We start from the raw sequence: 23235 nt of genomic DNA on the forward strand, positions 1-23235 counted from the left end.
GTTCACAAAATGGCTAAGACAATTCGGGACGGATTATTTCAATAAAATGTTTCAAGGTCTGGGAAAGAAAGTTTTTGGCATTCTACTTCTCCATCTTAATACAGAAAATGCAGAAATATTCCAAAGAAAGGAAGAAAGCAATTAATTTAAAAAATTAACTTTATATTGAGATGTGTAGATCATACAAAGAAGTAACTTTCAGACACAAACTGGAAGAAAAAACCCTACCGAAACAGCTACTTTCATATAAACATTGTATTACACGAAAGAAAATTACTTTGGAAACAAATACTTTTATATGACTACTGAATTATAAGAAAAACATAATTTCTGTTCCGTTTGTATTTCAAACAAAGAGTTAATCCAAAACCAGACAAGCCCAAGAGAGCTCTCCATAATCCATCATTGATGCTAATAAAAAAGTAAATAGAAATTTGGTACAAGACGCTATTATGCGGACGCTATTATGCGGAATTGATCATTATTATGTACTATTTCAATATCTTCAGTTTAGCAATGGTATTACCAAAACAGTAAACATACGATGTGTTTGAGTAAGAGGAAAAAGTATACATACTGAGAAGGTATGAATGAAGACGCGTGCATAATGTCACAGGAAAGTTCAAGTACTCATAATTGCTAAGTATTGTTGTAACGAACTATGTATTTATCTATCAGGTGTGTTAGGAATCACACGTTAAAGGGCAAGACCTCGTTAGTCCTTAGCTCGCATAAGTTTCGACTTTTAAGAGTTGTCGTTTGTAGAGGGGCAACAACTGGTTCACGGAAAAACAAATTTTTTCAACAGATCGTATTTGATACTATTTCAATAATCAAATTCACCAGGGGTGGGTCATTTGTTTTCAATAAAATTTCGAAACGAAATATCTACATGTGAGAACTTTCCAGAAAAATCGACATTATGCAACGTTTTGAAAATTGATATGTTTGAAGATATACATACGTGCCTTGCTATTTGTGTTCTTAACAAACTTGTAGTGAACGTGAAAGATCTGAATATATCTTGTGCAGTCTTACTGAGGATTATCCAAAATGATTTCTTGATTTTCGCCACTTTACCAAAGATATTTGAAAACCTTTTCATTCAAAATCATTCTATTTATATATTTCTCATGTGTGTGTTACGCTCCCTTTGGAAATTTGACTTGAAGGAGTGGAGATGTAAAAAATCTTTTGTATACAAATTTCACATTTTGAAAATATTTGCAATATAGCCAGTAGAAATATGACGTATTGAAGTTAGCTTTTTAAAATAGAATGAGATACTGTGCTTTTCGCATTCAAAAATACTTCAAAAATATAGTATTGAATGGGATTTATACAAAAAAGTCAAAAGTTGGTGTACTCAAACGTTCTTATTTTCACAGGAAACAAATTAGAAAAGTGTGTATATGGTTATAAAGACGTTCAAAGGTGTACTGTTTTCACCATAAAATAATGATTTAGACACAATTATTGTTTTTTGAAAAACTGGGAGAATTTAAACTCGGAAACAATTTGTTCTTGATTTTTCCAAATACAACCCTGAATTTTGTATACAGCTTTATGTATTCAAGAAGATCATGTGTCTTTTTGAATACATAAAGCTGTATAGATGATGTGTTCAATGAAGACTGTTGAAATGACTCAAACTTGATATCGTTGAGATTGTTATTAAACAAAAGAGTATTGAAAGTTATTGAAAACCTTGTATGAGAATGAGTTAACAAAAGAGTACTTTGTCAACTATATTAATTTGAAATTGATAGTGTCAAAAATGTATATGGACCTACAGATCAATTCAGAATAAAATTATATGTCTTTCTGGAAACTCGAGCATTGGTAAGATACTGAATGATTTAACGTTTGAAGGAAAGTAAGTAAGTACCTAAATAAAATCATCTCCTGATTATGCTAACTTGGTTAGAGAAACGTGCGTCGGGAGACAGCATTTTTGTCTGATTAGGAAAATATTGTTGTTAATATATTCCTGAATGATGTTATTGAATGTACCCAGGCAAACCTTGGGAAAATTTAGCAGTGGGTGATTTCTGAAAGTTTTCGGTTGATGAGATTAATAAGTGGGGTTTGGGACACTATGTCCTTCATTATAAAAAATTACCACAATCATATCAATGACACTCTAATCCAACAAAGTTCTGAAACGAGTCGATTTGACGCATGTAGACTTTGAATTTTAGAAACATCTGAATAAAAAAAGCATAGAAGTGAAAAGTTCACTATTTTCAATAATTTCACAGTTGGACTGTAAATTTTGTAGGCTAACATAAAAAAAATATTGATGAAATTTGATTTTGTTATACAATATAGTTTCCTTGTAGGGTGATTTGATGATAATAACGGTAAATAACTTTTTTAATACCATTTTTATAGTACGGTTTGTCTTCAGCCTCAAAATAAGCTCTAGTTTCGATGATTACTTCTTAAATGGCGCTAAATTTTTTTCCATCAAGCATTTCCCAGAGGCGTGAGAACAGTAAAAACTCGCTGCAGGCCATATCTGTTGAATACGGTGGATGCAGAAGAAATTCGAAACAAAATTCATGTAATTTTGCCATCGTTTTCATGGATTGAAGACACGATGCATCATTTTGATGAAATAGACTTCCTTTTTCTTCACATGGGGCAGTTTTTCCGCGATTTAGTCCTTCCAACACTCCAATAACGCTATGTAATAATTGCTGCTGATGGTTTTTTTCTTTTCAAGTTAGTCAAAATTGAGTCAATAGCTGTTGCGCTTGGTATTTCAAAGGCCTTGGACCGTGTGTGGCATGGAAGTTTGCTGGCCAAACTTCCGTGCAATGGCTTGTCGAAACATTTTTGTGTAAGGCTCTTTAGCTTTCTGAAAGAGCGTTTCCTGCAACCATCAACGCTGGTGTTCCCCAGAGATCAATATTGTCTCCAACACTCTTTTTATTGTATATCAACGACTCATTGGAAAAAACCAAGAATCTAATATACAGAGTGGTCCAACGAAAAGTATGCACCTTGCTTTTCTTTTTTTTTGTAACTTAACTCAAAATTGCTCGGACAGATCAATTTTACTTTTGAGACGGACACATTTCAGATGTATTTTTCTACCTGTGCCTTCAACCCCCTAGCGAGCGTGAGTAACAACCCTAAAATTTTAAATGGAAAGTGGGGTCGAGTGATATATCATTTGAAAGGGCACAAAATTATCTTTTCACTGATACCTAATTTGTTTATTTCACTCAAACATGTAGGTATTATGAAGAAAAACAAATACAACCCAGTACTTTTAAATGTTTGATTGACTTAGTAGAATCCTACTTCAGCAAGTGCTGAAAGTGTGACCCATTTGCTTCCATGCAATAATACAGATTTTATTCAAATCTATTCCTGACATTCTGTAGCATATTAGGTGTTATACTTCTGCACTCTGCTGTAATTCGTTGGCGAAGATTTTCTATGGACTCGGGCTGCGTAGCAAAATATTTATTATTCAAGTGTCCCCAAAGGAAAAAGTCTAAAGGCGATAAATCAGGTAGCCTGGCAGGCCATTCGATGGGGCCTCTTTTTCCAATCCACCGTCCAGGAAACCGGTCATCTGAAAACTCTCTTACCGGAGCAACATAGTGAGGAGGTGCTCCATCTTGCTGAAAATGAAGCCGATCATCATTATGATTTTGGTCATTTTCAATTATTTCTGTTATGAGAGGATCAATTGTATCTTCAAGCATGTTCAGGTAGACCTCAACAGTTAAATTCCCAGGAATAAAAAGTGGCCCTACGGTATGACTACCTAATATGCCACACCAGACATTGATTTTTTGAGGGTACTGTGTATGGACCTCTCGGAATAAGTGTGGGTTACTGTCATCCCAGTAACGGCAATTATGCCTATTCACAGCTCCATTCAAAAAAAATGTACTCTCATCGGAAAAGCACGTGTTGAATGATAAGTGCGGATCATCAATCAGTAGCTGGCTCAGTTGTTCACAAAATTGCAGCCTTCTATCAGGATCATCTTCATTGAGTTCCTGTACTAATTTAATTTTGTACGGATGAAATTTATAGGCTTTTAATATCCGTTATATGGACGAACGGGAGACACCTGAGGCTGCAGCAAGCTGACGGGTACTTTGAGTATGATCCAATTTAACATGTCCCAAAACAGCGACTTCCACTGCTTCATTTCTGATCGGTTTCCGTGGCTGGTGTTTCACATTACAGACAGATCAGGTATCGACAAACTTTTGGACTAACTTGGCAACGTACGAATCATTCACATTTTTCCCGGGATGACTGTTATTAAAGAGGCGAGCAGTAAGTCTAGCACAACTATTATGTTGATAATAAAGTTTAACAATTTCAACTCATTCAGGAATGGAATGAACCATTTTTACAGTAGAGTTGAAATAATTTCAAAAGCAATCGAACTGAATCAATGAACGTTTGCCTAAATTCTTTTTGTATACTCATCTGCTGTTGTTATTTGAACCAAAAAACGCACGAGAGAAATAGAGGAATGTAGTAGTGATAAAAATGCCGTTTTTTTTCGCATTTTCATTGACACCAAAAATATCGAGTAAATGTTCTTGCTTTTTTTATAACTATTCAAGTAAATACAACAAATAAGGTATCATTGGAAAGAGAATTTTGTGCCCTTTCAAATGATATATCACTCGACCCCACTTTCCATTTAAAATTTTAGGGTTGTTACTCACCCTTGCTAGGGGGTTGAAGGCACAGGTAGAAAAATACATCCAAAATGTGTCCCCCTCAAAAACAAAATTGACCTGTCCGAGCATTTTTGCGTTAAGTTACAAAAAAAGGAGAAAAGCAAGGTGCATACTTTTCGTTTAACCAGTCGATATTGCTTCGCTGACGACAGCACACTTGTTTCGTCATTTGGATTCCAAGACTTCGTCTGCGGATGCATATCTTCACCGGCAGCAGTAGGTTGCATATAATCTCAATGAGGATCTAGAAGTAATTTTGAATTGGGGTATAAGTACCAAGTTTGTTGGAAGTTAAAATGTCTTGGCACAATCATCTCCTTGGAATTACAAAGGCTGGCTTCTCAAAAGCTCTGAACACTGTTCCGAACCAGATAACTGTTCACACCTCAGCAAGTTTCGATGTTTTATGAAGCTCAGATAAGACCTTTTTTGGAATATTGTTCCAAAAAGCCATTGGCTTGAATACAGACGCGAACATCACTGGCAAGCTTGATAGTATAAAACATTCCACCAAGAACGGTACGTATCAGAAATTCGCGACGGACTGTGGCTGCTCATCGTCTTGAGGTTCAACTCAATACAACTCGAACTTCACTGTTTAAGAACTCTTTCATCTGGAGAACTGCGTTTATGTGGAATAAACTTCCTGAGAACGTTTTTCCAAATGGATCCAACCTCCAGCGATTTGAATCCAATGTGAATCGTTACTTTCACACAGCCACCGCTCTGAGAGATCTTAAGGATTTCTCAGTAGTGCTTGTGTTTTGTACTTAAAAAAACCATATGGATTCAATACTAGTAGCGTCATTTGTGCGTTAACTTCTCAGCCCATCTAACAGATATACAGGGTGATTCAAAAATACTTTGACAAACTTCAGGAGGTGATTCCTCACAATATTCTAATATGAATTGTCAAAATAAATAAATTTCCGGAAACGCTTCGTTTCCAAGATACAGGATATTGAGGTTTCATTCTTATTTTCGTTTTTTTCAAATAACTTTTGAAATACTGAACTTAATTAAACAAAACTTAGTAATAGGAGGTTTTTGAGGTCTTTTTCAGAGATTCATAACTTTTTTTTCTACTAGTAGTAGAAAACACTTATTTGAAAAAATGGATTATTTAAACAATAATGCTCATTTAGCCGATATGCATTTCGTTTATGGCCTTGCGGATGGCAATGCGCGCGAAGCAAGACGTATTTACCAGGAGCGATTTCCTAATCAAGTACTGCCTTCAGCCCTAATATTTGCTAGTCTCCACCGTCGTGGAGAAACAGGTAGCTTTAAGAGGGCAGCTGATATTATTGGAAGACCACGAGCAGTCCGAACCCCAGAATTGGAAGAAGCTGTTTTGAACGCTCTCGAGGAGAATCCAGAAACAAGCACAAGAGTAATTGCTGAAGCTGTCCACAGTTTGAAGAATTATCCACGATCAACAGTTTTATCCATACCATATTCAAAGGGTACAAGCTCTTTTGCCACGATACTTTCCCCAACGCATTACTATGTGTCAATGGTTTTTGAGAAAATTGGCTGGAAATCCTCAATATTTAAGATATGTACTCTTTACGGACGAGGCAAACTTCTCCCGAAATGCTATCACAAACTTTCATAACAACCATGTTTGGGCTCTCGAAAATCCGCACGCAGTTAGTGGAAGGCATTATCGGTATAAATTTTCTGTAAATGTATGGGCGTCAATAATTGATAATTACTTGATAGGTCCTTTCTTTCTTCCGCTCCGACTGAATGGCGCAACTTACAGACACTTTTTAGAAAATGAATTGCCGGGACTACTTCAGAATGTACCATTAGAAATTCGTATCCGCATGTGGTTTATGCATGATGGGGCTCCGGCCCATTTTAGCGTTGTAGCCAGGGAATTCCTTAACACAGTCTATCCAAATCGATGGATCGGTAGGGGTGTAGAAGAACCTAACCAGGCGTGGGCACCAAGGTCCCCAGATCTATACCAGATAGATTTTTATTTTTGGGGACATTTGAAGTCACTAGTTCATAAGACTCCAGTAGTGTACGAGGAAGATCTAATAAACCGAATAGTAGACGCCTGTGAAACAATAAGAAACACACCAATAATTTTTGAGCGGGTACGAGATTCAATGACTGGACGACTGACTGCCTGTATCTTCGCTGAAGGTGGACACTTCCAACAATTTATTTGAATACAATTTAGTTTCGTTTATTTTAGTTTATTCTACATATTCAAAATTTACCGAAATTAAATGTTGACATTTCTTGCAAATATTATCAAAACAAACACTGATTATGCACCCTTGATACAAAAATAACTACTTTGCTCAAGGATTTCATAAAGAAACGTACCCAACAGTAATGACCTCTTCAAACGAGTAAAACGTCAAATTCATTTCCAAAGAATCCTTGTGAAAAAAGCAAAATATTCGTAATAACTTCAACATGCATCGATTATCAAATAATCGACTTGAAATTTTCAAGTCCAAATATTTAGAAAACGGTTGCTTACAGCGACTAGTAACAAGGGTAGCTTATTCACGTAGATATGAGAGAGGAATCGATTTTTTTATTGAAAAATGTGCTAGAAGTACGCCCAAAAAAGTTATGAATCTTTAAAAAAGAAAAAGAATATTGTGAGGAATCACCTCCTGAAGTTTGTCAAAATACTTTTGAATCACCCTGTACAAATATAAAACCTCAATTCTGAAACAAACGACGTGAAATACTTCAGTAGGAAAATATTTTTCTATAGTTGATTTGAAAGAAGACATTTCAGAAACTACTTTTTTTTTAAATCTATTCAGATACCTTGTTTTCAATCTAGTTTTACTGTTGCTCACAATTCATAACCAATGCAAATTATTTGAAAAAGTATCCTTTTTTTGTGCCCAATTCTCCGAATAATATATCAAAAACTAAATAATCATCATGTATATATTGTTTATGAAAAAAAATGCCATTATCAAGTGAAGCCTTTCTGTGATGATATTGAAGGAAGTTCAGTTGGAGTGAAGAAAATCATTTCAAAATCATTTGATTATTGTTAAAGTATATAGTTACCGAAACCAATTTCCTGTGGTGTAGAAATAAGCCCGCCCCACTAATGAAAGGGATATTCATATCATGTTTCGTTATTGATTATATTCGAAAGTAATGAAAGCAAATTTCAATCATTACGAATGATTTGTTATGGAGAGAAGTACAAAATTCAATATTTTCAAATTATGAAAAGGATGGAAAAGATTGTGATTTGTATGAAATATTGTTAGCGTTACACTCTGATTATTCCGATGTATAGGATTATTGTGTAATAGTTATAGTTTCACAGGAGTGTTTATCTCTAATCTTTGTGAGATTTGAACTGCCCAGTAATTATAACATCAATATATCAAGTAAGGAGAGGTGCTTGATTGTTGTTAATACTTACACTTTCAAAAAAAGTACATGCATATAGGATTTATTGATGGTTTATGCCAGTATTGTTATCTCAACGATCGTTGAGTTGTTTCATTTGAACTAATTTCTTGAAGTATATCTGATGAAAGTAAGAATTACTTGAGTGGTTTTTATTTGACTCAACCTGAGTGAGTCTATACAGACATCCATCACACAATATCTTTCAATGCTATTTGATGGAATGTTTTTATTTATATGTCAAAGAACAATAAGGCAATTAAAAAATAAATAATAGTCAGAATATTTATACAAGTTTAACCATAAATCTACTCATATCATCGATGACAGTATGTAAAGTCATTCATTGGCTTATTTGATTCAACCCAGCCATAGAAATCTTGTTTGAATTGAAAGGGGTATGTGTTTGGGATAAAAATTTTTGGCAATTCAGAAAGTAAACGTGATCAAACGTATGAATTTCTATAGAAGCAGTCATGCAAAAAAAATCTGTTTGAAATATATTTTTCCGTTAACCAGCTGTCATACCCCTACGAACGACAACCCTTAGGAGTCGAAACTTGTGCGAACTAAGGATTAACGAGGTCTCACCTTTTAAGGTGTGATTCCTAACACGGGTTAGACGATAGCAAGTGAAAATCGATCGTTCAGACTAGTGCTTGAACCAACTACCAACACGGCGGTTGATTTGAGTGCACCCACGTCGAAACCAATCGGCTACCGTCCGTCTGAGTTTCAATATTTAGTCATATTTGATGGAAATGACCGATAGTGTATGAGAATACATTATATCGTATCCAATGTGAGTTACTGGTATTATGATGCCCGAAGATACTATTGTATCGACAAACACGTATCGGGGTTTTGTAAACTGTAGTGGAAATCTCACGTTCAAGTGTTTCTTTGAGTCCATCGGTCCAATTTCATGAGGACAGTGATAGGGGATGAGAGTCACAAATGATTTCAAGAATGATGACACCTAGAAATTTTTTGTAGCTCTCAATTTTATTGCTGTTGAACTCTGTTTCGATGGCTAAACCTTCAATATTCTCATCATTCCTTCGGTTTGAAAGGAATAATTGAAATAATGTTACAGAAACATGGTTTTTATTCGTTACTTCTAAAAACAAATACAGTCAATACTGAAAAAAGAATGGTTTTTCATCATCAGTTACTATTTGATGTGATTTTATAACTTGAAGAGTAATAGATCACAGAATGAGTGTGGCTTTAAAAATTTCGGTCTCAACAAATATACAAAATATTTTTTCAGATTTTCTCAACGTGGATACCCTCACAACTTTCTTACACTCAGTTGATTGGAACATCATTTATGAATACAATGAAGTTGATGAATAGGTGAATTTTCTCAATAACTCACTGCTAAGTATTTTTGACCAATGTGCTCCACTACGAACTATTCACGTAACTAAACCACCCGCGCCTTGGCGGACCCTTGTTATCAGGATCATAATGAAAGAAAGGTACAAAGCATATAGCAAATACAAAAAATTCAAATCCCCAGCCGATTGGAACTATTATAAGACATTGAGAAATTTCACAAAACAGTCAATAATACGTGAGAAAAAAGCATACCTTGACTATGTGTCAGACATCAAAACAATCCAAAGACCCTGTGGAAGGCCCTGCGGCAATTAATACTTATCAAAAACCTGACATAACATCACCAGATGATTTGATAGATGTCAATGCAATGAATAAACACTTCACAACTAATCCTAATGTTGTTAAAACCAAAGGTCACACAGACTTACTCAATAAATATAAGCAAGATTCACATAATCAGAAAGCACTTTTGTGTTTAGTACTGTGGAAAACGTGGAAGTGCTTAAATGTATAAACTTGATAAAAATTATCGCAGTGGGCTCCGATTTAGTGACCTTGAAAACGCTCAATTTGGTCTCTAATTTTTTTATCGATTATATAACATACATATACAATTATTGCATGAATAATTCAACATTCCCTACGGCTTGGAAATTGTCACTTGTGATCCTCTTAGAAAAAATAACGAATCCCACCAATATCAACCGTTTAAGACCAATCAGTCTTTTGCCAGTTCTTGCTAAAGCATTTGAAAAAATTTCATACAATCAAATCAATGATTACGTAATGAACAATAATATTATACCACCGATTCAGTCTGGCTTCAGGAAAGGATATTTCACTACCACAGCTCTAACAAATATTGTTGATGCTATTTTTAGGGCAATCGATGAAGAAAAGGTTACTTGTCTGATCCTGCTGGATTACAGCAAGCCATTTGATACTATGGATCATAGGTCTTCATTAGTAAATTAATATTCATCGGATCCCACCCTGATTCAGTGAAACTATTGGAATGTTACCTGAAGGGAAGAACACAGAGAGTGGTTCATGACCTTGAATCTTCAGAGACCCTTGCTTTGACCCACTGTTATTCTCTTTGAACATTTGAACAGATTTTCGTTCATTCGTCAAATACTGCCGCATATACACCACTACGCGGACGATACCCAGCAGTACTCATCTTTCAATGAAGTGAAACCTGATGTTACCGCAGCTTTAAATTCGGATCTGGATTCCTTGATGAATGTATCTACGTAGATACATCATACAACGAAATCTGTTGTAATAACTTACCTGATAAACTGGTCCTTCAGTAGTGGAATATGTCCAATCCCCTTCAAATTGCTATTATTACACCAATATTTAAATCTGAAAATAGAACCCAATTGGAGAATTACCGTCCAATATATGTTATTACAAATTTCGCAAAAATTCACAACACAACAAAAAAATATTTTTTGAATGTTTCCTACACTAAATTAGTCAATTTCTACTAATTTTGGGGTGATAGAAACGAAAATAACAATGAAAAATTTTTATCAGCTCTGGTTTTTGAGATACACAGTACTTAATCTTAAAGAGTAGTTATACTATACGTGAAAAGTGAAAGTACATAAAACAATATTGTTATGTTTCTTTTAGAATATTTTAAGTACAAAATTAATAAAAAAAACATTATTCTTAGTGTTTTGACAAATGAAAGAAGTTTGTACCACCAAATTTCAATTAAGTCCATCCGATTCATTGTAAGATCGCTGTCGTTTAGCTTGTCTTTTATAAAACACTTCTGGAGCATCCCTACACACAGACCAGCAGTAGTCTGCAAGCATTGCTTCATTCCAACGGCCCTGATATCTCTGTTCCATTAGTCCAATATCAAATCATTATCAACTTTCTATTTTTTTACAGATTTTGGGAGTTCTATCAAAATGACGGGAGTATTCAATTTGATGGATGGTTATAATAACTTCATGGAAAAATATACAGGTAAGTCGAGAAATTTTCATATAAAGTTCAATAAATAATATTAATAATTACTCAATTATCAAGACTTCGATCATATACAGGACTATTCAAATTCGTTTCTGTACATTGGGGATCTCGTAAACGATAAGAGATAGAGTGTCGGTTGAATCATGGCAAAGTTGCGTATTTCAGAGACCTATTCAATGATGTGAAGAAATCGAATATAGCTCTTTTGGTTCTGAAGATATACAGGAAAAACCAAAAAATCCCAAATTATTTTTTTGCCTATATCTTCCTTATTCGCAGACATATTGAAAATCTGTCCACATTATGCTATTGGCACTTGATGTGGGCTCTCAGAATATATCCTTGAATCTTTTATACAGGGAGTCATCTGACTTGGGCCACCCCCATCTTTGAATTTTCAAATACAGACCTGTATTTTTTTGTTGTAGTTTTTGGATGTCCCTGTTTTGATTTCAATATTCAGTTTGAACAGCACTTCTCCCACTATTCTCTCATTTGGGGTTTTTTAGTCGACATCCAAATACTTATTGACTTGTGAACAAACGAACAAGCAAACAAATATATATTTTTAAAATATCTATTCTCAAATTTTCAATTGAACCACATAATTGGTGTCCGATCGATGTTCACTGCATATCGCCAAACTCCCACTCGCCCCTCGTATGGGGGCGACAGCTGATCAACACTGAGACACATTTCACAAATGAAATTTTTCAAACACAGAAAAAAGCTATAACGTGATGGCCCAGTAGATCTTTCAATTCGGTATTCTCCAAACAGCCAACATCATAATTGACAGTTCATCTCTTACTTCATGCAGTAATATCAACATGCATCGAGTCGAATATCTCATACAATCTTTATTGTCTCTCTTGACCTCTTTAACCTAGCTGATTGGATTTTTTCGAAATTTGATGGCAGAGTAGAAATGAATGGTGTAATAACTGTTATATAATCATCATTTGACTGCAGTAGAAAAGCGATAAGCTAATGGATATTCTTACCTGCATTGATTAGTGCTTTGAAAAAATATCATTACACATCGAAACAATGGAAACTATCAGTATTGAAAAATGAGTATCTAGTGGAGCCTTGAATTCTCGTAGCTGAAATGATAAACGAAGACATTCGCGAAATATATAGTTTATCTAGTTTATTGAAACTGAAACGCTCAACATTCATATTTTTTTGCAGATCCCAGAACGAAAGATTGGTTTTTGGTAGGCAAACCTGGACACTTAATCGTGATATTAGCAACCTACTTTTACTTCTGTAAGAAAGCAGGACCAATGTTCATGAGACATAGAAAACCTTGGGAACTGAAACGGACGATCCAAATATACAATCTTATTCAAGTTTTAGCTAGTTTATACCTAGTCAGTGAGGTAAGCAATGATATTTCCGATGAGTTATTCTAGTTGAGATTGAATGCTTTCAAAATTCGAAACTGTCAGTCGTGAAATTCAAATTGTTGAGACCTTAAGATATCTACTTCCTGAAAGTATTGTTGATTTTCACAATAACAACATGTAATCTGTTCAGAACACTTTTTGAACCCCAGAACAAAATTAATTTCACTTGAATCGCGTTTGAGATACGTTTCTAATTCTACCTATCAAGTTGGGTATAATTATTTTCAGGTCCATTTGATATGGACTCTTTTAAAGATAATTGAGATTGATATCTGTTGATAAACTTTTTCTGTTCAAACTGTCGCTTCCCTAGGAATGGCAACCCTCAAAAGTCGAATTCTTTCCGAACTGGGGATTAACAAGGTCTTGCTTTTCAATGCGCAATTCCTAACACAATTGGGCGATAGGCAGTGAAAACCGATAGTCCGGCCTATCGGTATGAACCTCCGAATGAGCAAAACTAAAATCAGAATGTTGTATTGCCTATTTTTCAACATCCTAAAACTCTATATACAGGGTGTTCCTTAATCACATGCTAATATTTGAGGAGGTAATTCTTAGACCCATTTTAAGAAAAAAACTTTCTATGGACGTATGTCCTAAACGCCTTAACTTTTGAGATACAGGGTGGCAAAGTTTTCAAAAATATTCAGTTTTTTAATAATAACTGGGATAATTTTGTACACATCTTTGGCATATTGGGTACATATGTTCCATGCCTCAAGGCGCATTTTATGATGTAGACAAATTTGTATTTTTTCAAACAGTGGCATTTCTACGGGTTTCGCATTGAATATTTTTGGGGAAAAAGTACTACGCCAATGCTTTCTTTTCAAAATTAAAGCATTTTTAAAATCCTCATTTATTTTTGAGAAAATTTGATCTCCTGTTATTTCTTTGTCCGATGCATGATTTTCACTCAAAAAAATAAAAATCGACAGAAAGCAAATTAAGAAATTAGATCAATTCTAAAATGAATGAGAATCTGAAAATTTCTTCATAACGCATTACCAATTCCCTAATAATATTTCAAAACATAATCTGCAAAAAAATAAATTTTTCACAAAAACGAGTTTTATTTTATTTTGTGACAGTAAGTCTAAACGAATAGCACAAATTTGTTAATTAGTAATAATACCAAAACTGATTATAAAAATTGTTGGAAGTGGCCACCTGCACTTAGTATGCATGCTTCCGCCCTTCTATGCATGGAATTACGCACCCGTTCAAATATTCCCGGCGTATTTCGTGTAGTTTCACACGAGGCAACTATTCGCTCTCTTAAATCTTCTAAAGTATTAACGGGAGTTTTATACACAAGAGTTTTAAGGTGACCCCATAACAAAAATCTAAACTGTTGAGATCGGGGGATCTTGCTGGCCATTGCTGAGGTCCTCCGCGACCTATCCAACGATTAGGATAAACTGTATTCAAATGGTTTCGGACAATTACACGGAAATGAGCAGGGGCACCATCGTGCATGTACCATATTCGATTCCTTAACGCAAGTGGCACATCTTCCAATAACCCAGGTAAGTCTTCTTCGAGAAAGTGTAAATAACAACGACCATCAAGGCGTCCTGGTAGAATAAATGGGCCTATTAGATGATCACCTATAATTCCTGCCCATACATTAACCGAAAATTGGTGTTGGAAATGGGTTTCGGTTATTGCATGGGGATTTTCTTCAGCCCACACATGATTGTTATGGAAATTTTGAATGGCATTCCGAGAAAAATTTGCTTCGTCTATGAACAAAATTTGTGTCTCAAACTGCGGATTTAGCGCAATAATTTATAGATACCACTGACTGAAGTTCACACGCTGTGAAAAATCTCTGGGGAGTAATGCCTGCACTCTTGAAATATGGTATGGGTATAACAAAAAATCAACCAAAATACGCCAAACAATTTGATGACAAATATCCAGAGTTCTAGCAATCTTCCTCGTACTCGTCTCAGGATGTTCCTCAATTTCTTGCAGCACCGCTTCACGGTGGTAGACACGAGGTCTACCTTCCGGAGTCCCTTTCTTGAAACTACCAGTTTCCCTAAGTCGACGATGAATATTTGAAAAGGTTAGGCTATCTGGTAAGGCACGATTCAGAAAAACAGCGGACTACCAAAATAACTTCAATAACACTTCAAAATCAATCAAAACGCGCTGTGACAGTTTTTAACACCAACACCTGAGCATACAGAGAATTCGTTTTTTATTGCTATAGTGGGTACGCTGTTTTTTCTGCTTTTAATCTTTAAAAGAAATCACATATCGACAAACTACATATTTCCAAGAGGTGCAGTAAGTAAATTCTGCTACACGTCATTTATTCCAGGATAACTAAATTTATGTTTAAAATTACGTCATAACGCAGCGGTGCTGCGTTATGACGTAATTTTAATTGAGAACAGTGCATCTGACAACAAACAAGTACCTTTTAGATCCTCAATTATTTTGCAACAAATCTGATCTCTTAGTTTGCTTTCAGTCGATGCACGATACCGCATCAGATTTTTAAGGAATTTATCCTTAAGTAAAGCGATTTTTAATTTTTTGAGCGAAAACCATGCGTCGGACAAAGAAAACTCAATTAATCAAATGTGCCCAAAAATGTACGGAGATTTTAAAAATAATTTTTAATTCGAGATAAAGCAGTGGCGTAGTATTTTTTTCGCCAAAAATATACATTTCAAAACTCCTACGTACGCCACTGGCAGAGAAAATTAAGAAAATTGTACATCAAAAAATACGCCTAGAGGTATGGAACATATGTACCAAATATGCCAAAGATGTCTACAAAATTATCCCAGTTATTATTAAAAAACTGAATATTTTTGAAAACTTTGCCACCCTGTATCTCAAAAGTTAAGGCGTTTAGGACATACGTCCATAGGAAGTTTTTTTCTTAAAATGGATCTAAGAATTACCTCCTCAAATATTAGCATGTGTTTAAGGAACACCCTGTATATATTCAAAATTTCCAACATCCAGCCGACACATGCGAGAGTGAGTGGGCAAGGAAAGGGATAGGTGAGGGATTGGGAGGATAAAGGAGGATGCTGAGCTCCAGGAAGACTATAAGAAGAACGTCACCTGACGGTCCCATGATTTGGTTGTGGAACGTGTGCCCCCGCTGATGTTATCAGGTAGCTTTTCGCTCCGTAGAGCCTAATTTCTTTACGTCTGAGACTGTAACCTCCCGGAAAAATTTCGTGAAGAAATCAGGTGAGAGTGATTCTGGTAGCACCGAAATTCGTGAATTTTCCTAGGCAGCTTTTTCATGAACTGAGCGCCATCTCGTTTATGAAAGATTTTCAATCACTCATGAATTTCAGGCCTCCTAAGCGCGGTGACGTCCCTCATTAGCGAGCTGTTCGCTGAAAAAAAAATTTGAACAATTCATAAGCTAGCCTCATGATATGTTCAGTGACTGGCTTCTGCCATATCTAACAAATCATTCAATGAAATGTATCTAGCACTATTGGCGCGAATATGAAGCACCTTATTCTGTATGAGACAGCCGTACTGTTAGTCTAATTACTTGTTTGTAAATGAGCAACTTGTTCTGAGCAATGAGCAATGTTACGTGAATAAGTCGCAACCGCTCTTTGGATTGCCAAGCTCAGGTGTTCCTGAAAGTTCAGGCGCCTATCCAGGATACCTACCAGATATTGCGCGTAAATTTCTTCGAAAAATTGACGAGTTCCGTCTTCCTCAGATTGATTCCCATCTTGTTTTTCTCGAAAAAATCAGGGCCAACCTGTCGAGGTAGATCTGTAGCTATTGCTCCACCACCTCGTTTGGGAATGCGCGTGAATCGCAGTATCATCTGCGTAGATACTCACATTCGTTCAGAGAAACATGCGTATGTAAGACAACCAGGACCTCTGAGGGGCACAAGCTTTGATTGGGTATTATGCAGATGTGGTTTGGTCTCCTTCAACAACGAGGTTTTGGTAGCTCAGGTAGGGTTCAAGAATCCTAATAACAAATTAGAGCATACCTACCGACTACACTTTGGCAAAAATGCCTCTATTATAACCTCATCAAAGGCTTTTTGTATATCCACCAGTACCTCAATCGTGTTCTTATATTAGACTGTGTTACTGATTGGCACGCTTCATGCCCAAAATTTTCCAAGAAATTGCGGGGTATAAGCCAACTGATTTGCCTCAGCAGCTTCTCTATAACAATTTTCTTCACTTTCTAAATATTTTCTTCAGTTATTGATGTGCTGGAACGTCCATTCACATCTTCTCGACCTTCTGTGAAAATCCTGTACCACTTGTGAACATTTTTCTGACTCAGAGTACAATCACCGTATGTCACTGTCAACATTTTCACTGTTTATGAGCAGTCAATTTGATTTTACACACAAAATTTGATACAAACTCTTTGATCCATTTTTATTGACAGCAGAAAATGGCCGAACATGCAAAACACTTCTAACTTTTTTGCCTCTCACCAACAAACTGAACATGCTGAACATGCTAAACAGCTAAAACTTTGAAAATGTGTTCGAGACTAGTGTTCCAACATGAATAAAATAAAAAGTCGCTGGTCGAAAGTACGTAACCCACGAAATTAGCTCATTTTTTATACAGTTCACTACATGGCGGAATGAATACTTGGTTCTCCTGTTGAATTGCAATTTAAATTTTCCTCCTCATTATCCTCACTTCACTAATAACGGTCTATTGAAAAGAATGAAGTGGAAAATATTTCAGACCTCTTCCTGGAGTGCACTGGTCTCCAATTACTGTGAGAGGAATGGTATGTGCCATAGTGCCAACTTAACCCATTAAGGACGGAATTAATTTATTTTAAAATTTTGCAAAAGTATATTTCCAAATTGCATTTTCAGAACAAAACAAATAGATTTGTCCAGAAAAATATAGTGAAATTTTTCTTACTTTCTTCAAAAATTAGTGTTGCCATATGGCAACGCCAGTAACTTACACTGCTATGTTTCATAAAAAAAAATATTTTTATCGATTGAAAAAAAACTACATTCGTGTATGGTATTCAACATTTGATGCATTTTGTGCGCATAATTGATTTGCAATTGTCGCCATTGCATCTAATTTTTTTTTCTACTGCCCTATATTATCATATCGCACATCATCACCAACACGACTGTACGATCTGCTCGATTTACTTGCAGATGGTCTACCTTTTCCTTTCGGTGGATTCTTGTACTTGTTGATGTATGTTGTGACAATTTCTTGACGAAAGTGTAGTTGAATTATTTTGTTGCCAGACTGTTTGTACAGGACCCAGGCATTTTGAATTGCGGCATCAAGTAGCCATGTGAAAAAACACCACCACCATTTTTTTTCACGTAGACTTATCCTCCAGCGTGCAATATTTTCATCCATCAGATCCGTGCCACCCATGGATGCATTATATTTGGAAATCAAGCTCGGTCTTGTTACTTGAACAATTTTTTCTCCTTCGCTGAATATCGTCTTGAACTAGCAAGTGGGGCTACCCCATATTTGGTCGAAGCTGCTGAAACTACATTATTGTCAGTCCAACGCGTTAGTAACATTCCGTTAGTTCTATCCAAACAAGAATCGAAGTCACTACATTCTTTCTTACTCATATCCTTTTTGGATACTAACGGGCAATTTTTAGGGATTCGGTTGTCGGGAATGGTTCCTGTGGATGAGAAACCTCTTGATTTCAGATGACTAAGAAGGTGCAAGTTTGTAAATAAATTGTCTGTGAATAGGTTGTATCGCTGTTTTTTCTTCTATTCTGGTAACTCATCCCGTAGCATCAGCGAAGGAGTAGTAGTTTTTCCAAACACAGTTTGGTATCCTTCGTTCAGGCGCCTATCTTTGCCTTGATATGAGGAGAAATTCACAAGATATCCATATTTGCTGATCAATGACCATATCTTGTATCCAAATCTGATTGGTTTACCTCGGATGAATTGCTTCCATGAGTGCTTTCCAAAGTATTTGACCATACACTCATCGTAATTTAAATCTTCTTCTGGAATGAAAAAAATTCAGAAATTTTTGCCGCAGTAAATCACTTAGAGGTCGCAGCTTATAGAATTTGTCATTTGGATCTAGTGCATTATTATCTGCGCAGTGTAGATACCGCCAAATTGTTAAAAATCGGTCTTTTCTCATTGCATCCATCACTAGTTGGTTACCAAGATCGCCATCAGTATGCCAGTAATTTTTTTTCCAGGTAATTGACAACATCCCGATAAAATCAGAATAGCTATTGAACATTTCATTTCATCCAAAGTAATTTGAGGAGATGACGAGTTTTCAAATTGCGCGTACTTGTTCGATTCTTCTACCAGTAAAGAAAGTACGTCATGGTCTATGAAAAACTCGAACATTTCTGTAAGGGTTAAAGTTTTAAAAAAATTCATAATCTGAACGACAATAATTTTCTGAACTTTCTACCAGATCGCCTTTGATCCATTCAATGTCCTCATAAGTAACTTTTTCTACATGTTCCGTTTCTGGTTCAACCAATTCATCATCTTCATCGTGTAAAACAAGTTGAACTGGAGCATTCAACTGATTCCGAGATGAATTATCAACGAGTCCGCCTTCATCCTCCCCAGCGGAATCCTCATCTGTGATCGCATCCTCATTCGGAGGCTCAACATAAATTTGGTCGACATCTATAAATCATCATTATACGCAATTTGAAGAGCTTCTTCGAGAGTTAGCCCATCACTAGAAAAAAAAAGGAAAATGTAAAAAAGTAGTCCACCTGTCACGGTTTAAAATACCGCGACAACATTAAGATTATTTTAATTACCTCGAGAATCCCCCCGTAAATATATTGACTCCCGATACTCCGAACGATACGCATGATTCCTACGAATATGTACGGAATAACGATCAAAAGAACAGTTGTACTTGTCAGCAAGTGAATTATTTTCCGGGAAAGCTTTAATCTGGTATCGATCAATTAGGCAAAAAGTTAATAATTGGGATAGTTTAGTGTCAGAATTGAGATTACAATTTCAACCTCCAAATTTTAACGATAAATTATGGCAGGAAATTCTAAATCGTACTCAGGGAAGTAGTGAAAATATGGGAATGTACTTAGCAGTTATGGATAATTTGTTTGGTTGACTGTCAGTATCCATTAATGAGAATGTTAAACTCAAGATACTGTTGAAAAATATTGCTCCATTTTATCAGAGTCAATTAGGGTTAACGGAGGTAACTTCAATAGAAGAACTTAGGAAAAAAGGTCAGGATCTCGAGTCAAAAAAATTGTCAACCGAGTCTTATGTTCCTCCCCCTCATGACCGAAAATTTCTTTTGGAACCTGATCTCGCCTACGCCTTATTTTTTTTTGTTTTCATTCATTTGAGTTACTTTTAGTTTGAAAAGATTGAACACGCGTTACACACCGAAAGGACTCGTGTTGCCACATGGCAACATCGAGTTCCAAAGCTTCACGATTCCGAAAAATTTTGCAAACTCTCGTAATTTCTGCCGCCGTTACGTTGATAATATATTCCTTAAGCTACCGTAATGAATTTATTTTCGAAAACTATAACAATCCCTTTGTATTTATACTTACGTAAACTTGGTATCCATTTTTGAGAAATCTTCTTGATATCCCCTAACGAAATCGTGTTTTTATAACACTGGAGTGGACAGACAAACACAACACACGGTTCTTTCAACTGACACTGCAACAAACTATTGATGTGAATACCGCCATCTATGTTTTTAATGAAAAATCTATAGAAATTTCAGCAACAGAAAACTGTTCATTTCTGTTGCCGTATGGCAACACCAGTCCTTGATGGGTTGAATTTCGTTGCTTCTATTATTTTCGGAATTGTTCACTATCGGCAGAAATCATTGATCATAATGAAACCTGGCAGTAAAAGCCGAGCCTGATTTGTGAAATTTTCTTTTTTAGGGGCTTCAAGCGGGATGGGGAACTGATTACAATTTCACTTGTCAACCTGTAGTACCTGGGGAAAAAGGCATGCGCGTAAGTATATTTTATCATATTCTAGACATGTTTGTACATTGCTGCAGTAACTAAGCGAAATGAATAGTACATTTTCAACTTATTTCATCACATTGTAACGCTCTTATTCGAACAGAGTTCACTTGGAACTGAACAAAGCAATCTGTTGAAAACATCTTTCCTGTTGAAAGATGTTTTCAACAGTTGGAAACATCTTATTATGATAAAATTGCACTACTATGTTAGTATTTTCATATTCTAGTGGCCTAACTACTCTATTATTGATCCTATGCTAAACTACCTGTTTCTGATACTTCTAGCTCATTATGTATTTCCTCTATGTTCGTGATTCTCTAATATTTATCGGTTTTTTATTTAGAATTATTATGTGAAAGACCAAGCGAGGGAATGTTGCAAATAAGAGCTTTTTCGCTATTCATAGAACTCATTCCACATTTTTTGATTGGCCGAGCTTTCGAAGGCATCCAGAAATCTGTCATGCACCAGCCTCAACAATTCTGAAAATTGTTCACTTATTCTATGATTGTTCTCTATGGCATGTTGAGCGACAGTAGATTTCTTTGGTCTATGAAACCGAACATGCGAAACATGTTCCTTGTAGCGAGCTAATATAGTCCGTTAAGTTTGACCAACATAATTCTTATCTTATTGAAACCTCGTTATTCAAATTATCTGAAAGAATAATTCATTCAGGCCAGTATCAACTCACCTACGCTGTAGGCTGATGGACTGACACCTGTCAGAAAATACTTTCCTGGCTCATAGCCCGAAAGGCGTTAGATTATATTCGACAAGTGTTAGAGCAGGATTCTCCACAGGTGTCATTTCTGCACATGCTGTTGGCGACACAACTGTCAAAATCGATTTACAATGATTAGAACACGCTTACCGACCGGTTTCTTCAATGTAGCTACCTGAGAGGCAGCTACAAGTTGTTCACTAGCTGCGAAAATGTTTCACTATCGAACAACGAACAACTTTTTATTCAAACCAAATCAACTCTACTATACAGAATGGTCCAACGAAAAGTATGCACCTTGATTTTCTGTCCGAGCAAAAATGCTCGGACAGGTCACTTTTGCTTTTGAGGGGGACACATTTTAGATGTATTTTTCTACCTGTGCCTTCAACCCCTTAGCGAGGGTGAGTTACAACCCTGAAATTTTAAATAGAAAGTGGGGTCGGGTGATATATCATTTGAAAGGGCACAAAATTATCTTTCCAATGATACTTAATTTGTTGTATTTCACTGAAACATGTAGGTATTATGGAGAAAAACAACTACAACCCAGTACTTTGAAATGCATAATTGACTTAGTAGAATCCTACTTCAGCAAGTGCTGAAAATGTGACCCATTTGCTTCCATACAATAATACAGATTTTGTTCAAATCTATTCCTAACATTCTGTAGCATATCAGGTGTTATACTTCTGCACTCTGCTGTAATTCGTTGGACTCGGGCTGCGTAGACCAAGTGTCCCCAAAGGAAAAAGTCTAAAGGCGATAAATCAGGTGACCTGGCAGGCCATTCGCTGGGGCCTCTCCTTCCAATCTACCGTCCAGGAAACCGGAGCAACATAGTGAGGAGATGCTCCATCTTGCTGGAAATGAAGCCGATCATTATTATGATTTTGGTCATTTTCAATTATTTCTGTTATGAGAGGATCAATTGTATCTTCAAGCATGTTCAGGTAGACCTCACCAGTTAAATTCCCAGGAATAAAAAGTGGCCCTACGATATGACTACCTAATATGCCACACCAGACATTGATTTTTTGAGGGTACTGGGTATGGACCTCTCGAAATAAGTGTGGGTTACTGTCATCCCAGTAACGGCAATTATGCCTATTCACAGCTCCATTGAAAAAAATGTACTCTCATCGGAAAAGCACGTGTTGAATGATAGGTGCGGATCATCAATTAGTAGCTGGCTCAGTTGTTCACAAAATTGCAGCCTACTATCAGGATCATCTTCATTGAGTGCCTGTACTAATTTAATTTTGTACGGATGAAATTTATAGGCTTTTAATATCCGTATTATGGACGAACGGGAGACACCTGAGGCTGCAGCAAGCTGACGGGTACTTTGAGTATGATCAAATTCAACATGTCAACATGTTCATTTTTTTCCCGGGATGACTGTTATTAAAGAGGCGAACAGTAAGTGTAGCACAACTGTTATATTGATAATAAAGTTTAACAATTTTAACTCGTTCAGGAATGGAATAAACCATTTTTACAGTAAAGTTGAAATAATTTCAAAAGCAACCGAACTGAATCAATGAACGTTTGCCTAATTTCTTTTTGTACACTTATCTGCTATTGTTATTTGAACCAAAAAACGCACGAGAGA

The 23235-nt window shown here is 36.0% G+C and overlaps 1 protein-coding gene across 1 annotated transcript in view; it reads left to right on the forward strand.

Annotated features, from left to right (window-relative positions):
* LOC111513741 (very long chain fatty acid elongase AAEL008004) overlaps positions 1 to 23235 on the forward strand; it is a 61216-nt gene that overhangs the window by 15936 nt on the left and 22045 nt on the right. The window contains exons 2-4 of the mRNA XM_074180465.1: positions 11394 to 11471; positions 12672 to 12862; positions 20807 to 20881. Of these exons, the coding sequence (XP_074036566.1) occupies positions 11414 to 11471; positions 12672 to 12862; positions 20807 to 20881 (324 nt within the window). The 5' untranslated portion in view covers positions 11394 to 11413. The remainder of the gene's footprint in view (positions 1 to 11393; positions 11472 to 12671; positions 12863 to 20806; positions 20882 to 23235) is intronic.

This window comes from Leptinotarsa decemlineata, unplaced genomic scaffold, assembly GCF_025532065.1.
Source record: "Leptinotarsa decemlineata unplaced genomic scaffold, Ldec_3_MD MMD2_tig00026294_RagTag_RagTag, whole genome shotgun sequence".
Classification (NCBI taxonomy): Eukaryota; Metazoa; Arthropoda; class Insecta; order Coleoptera; family Chrysomelidae; genus Leptinotarsa; species Leptinotarsa decemlineata.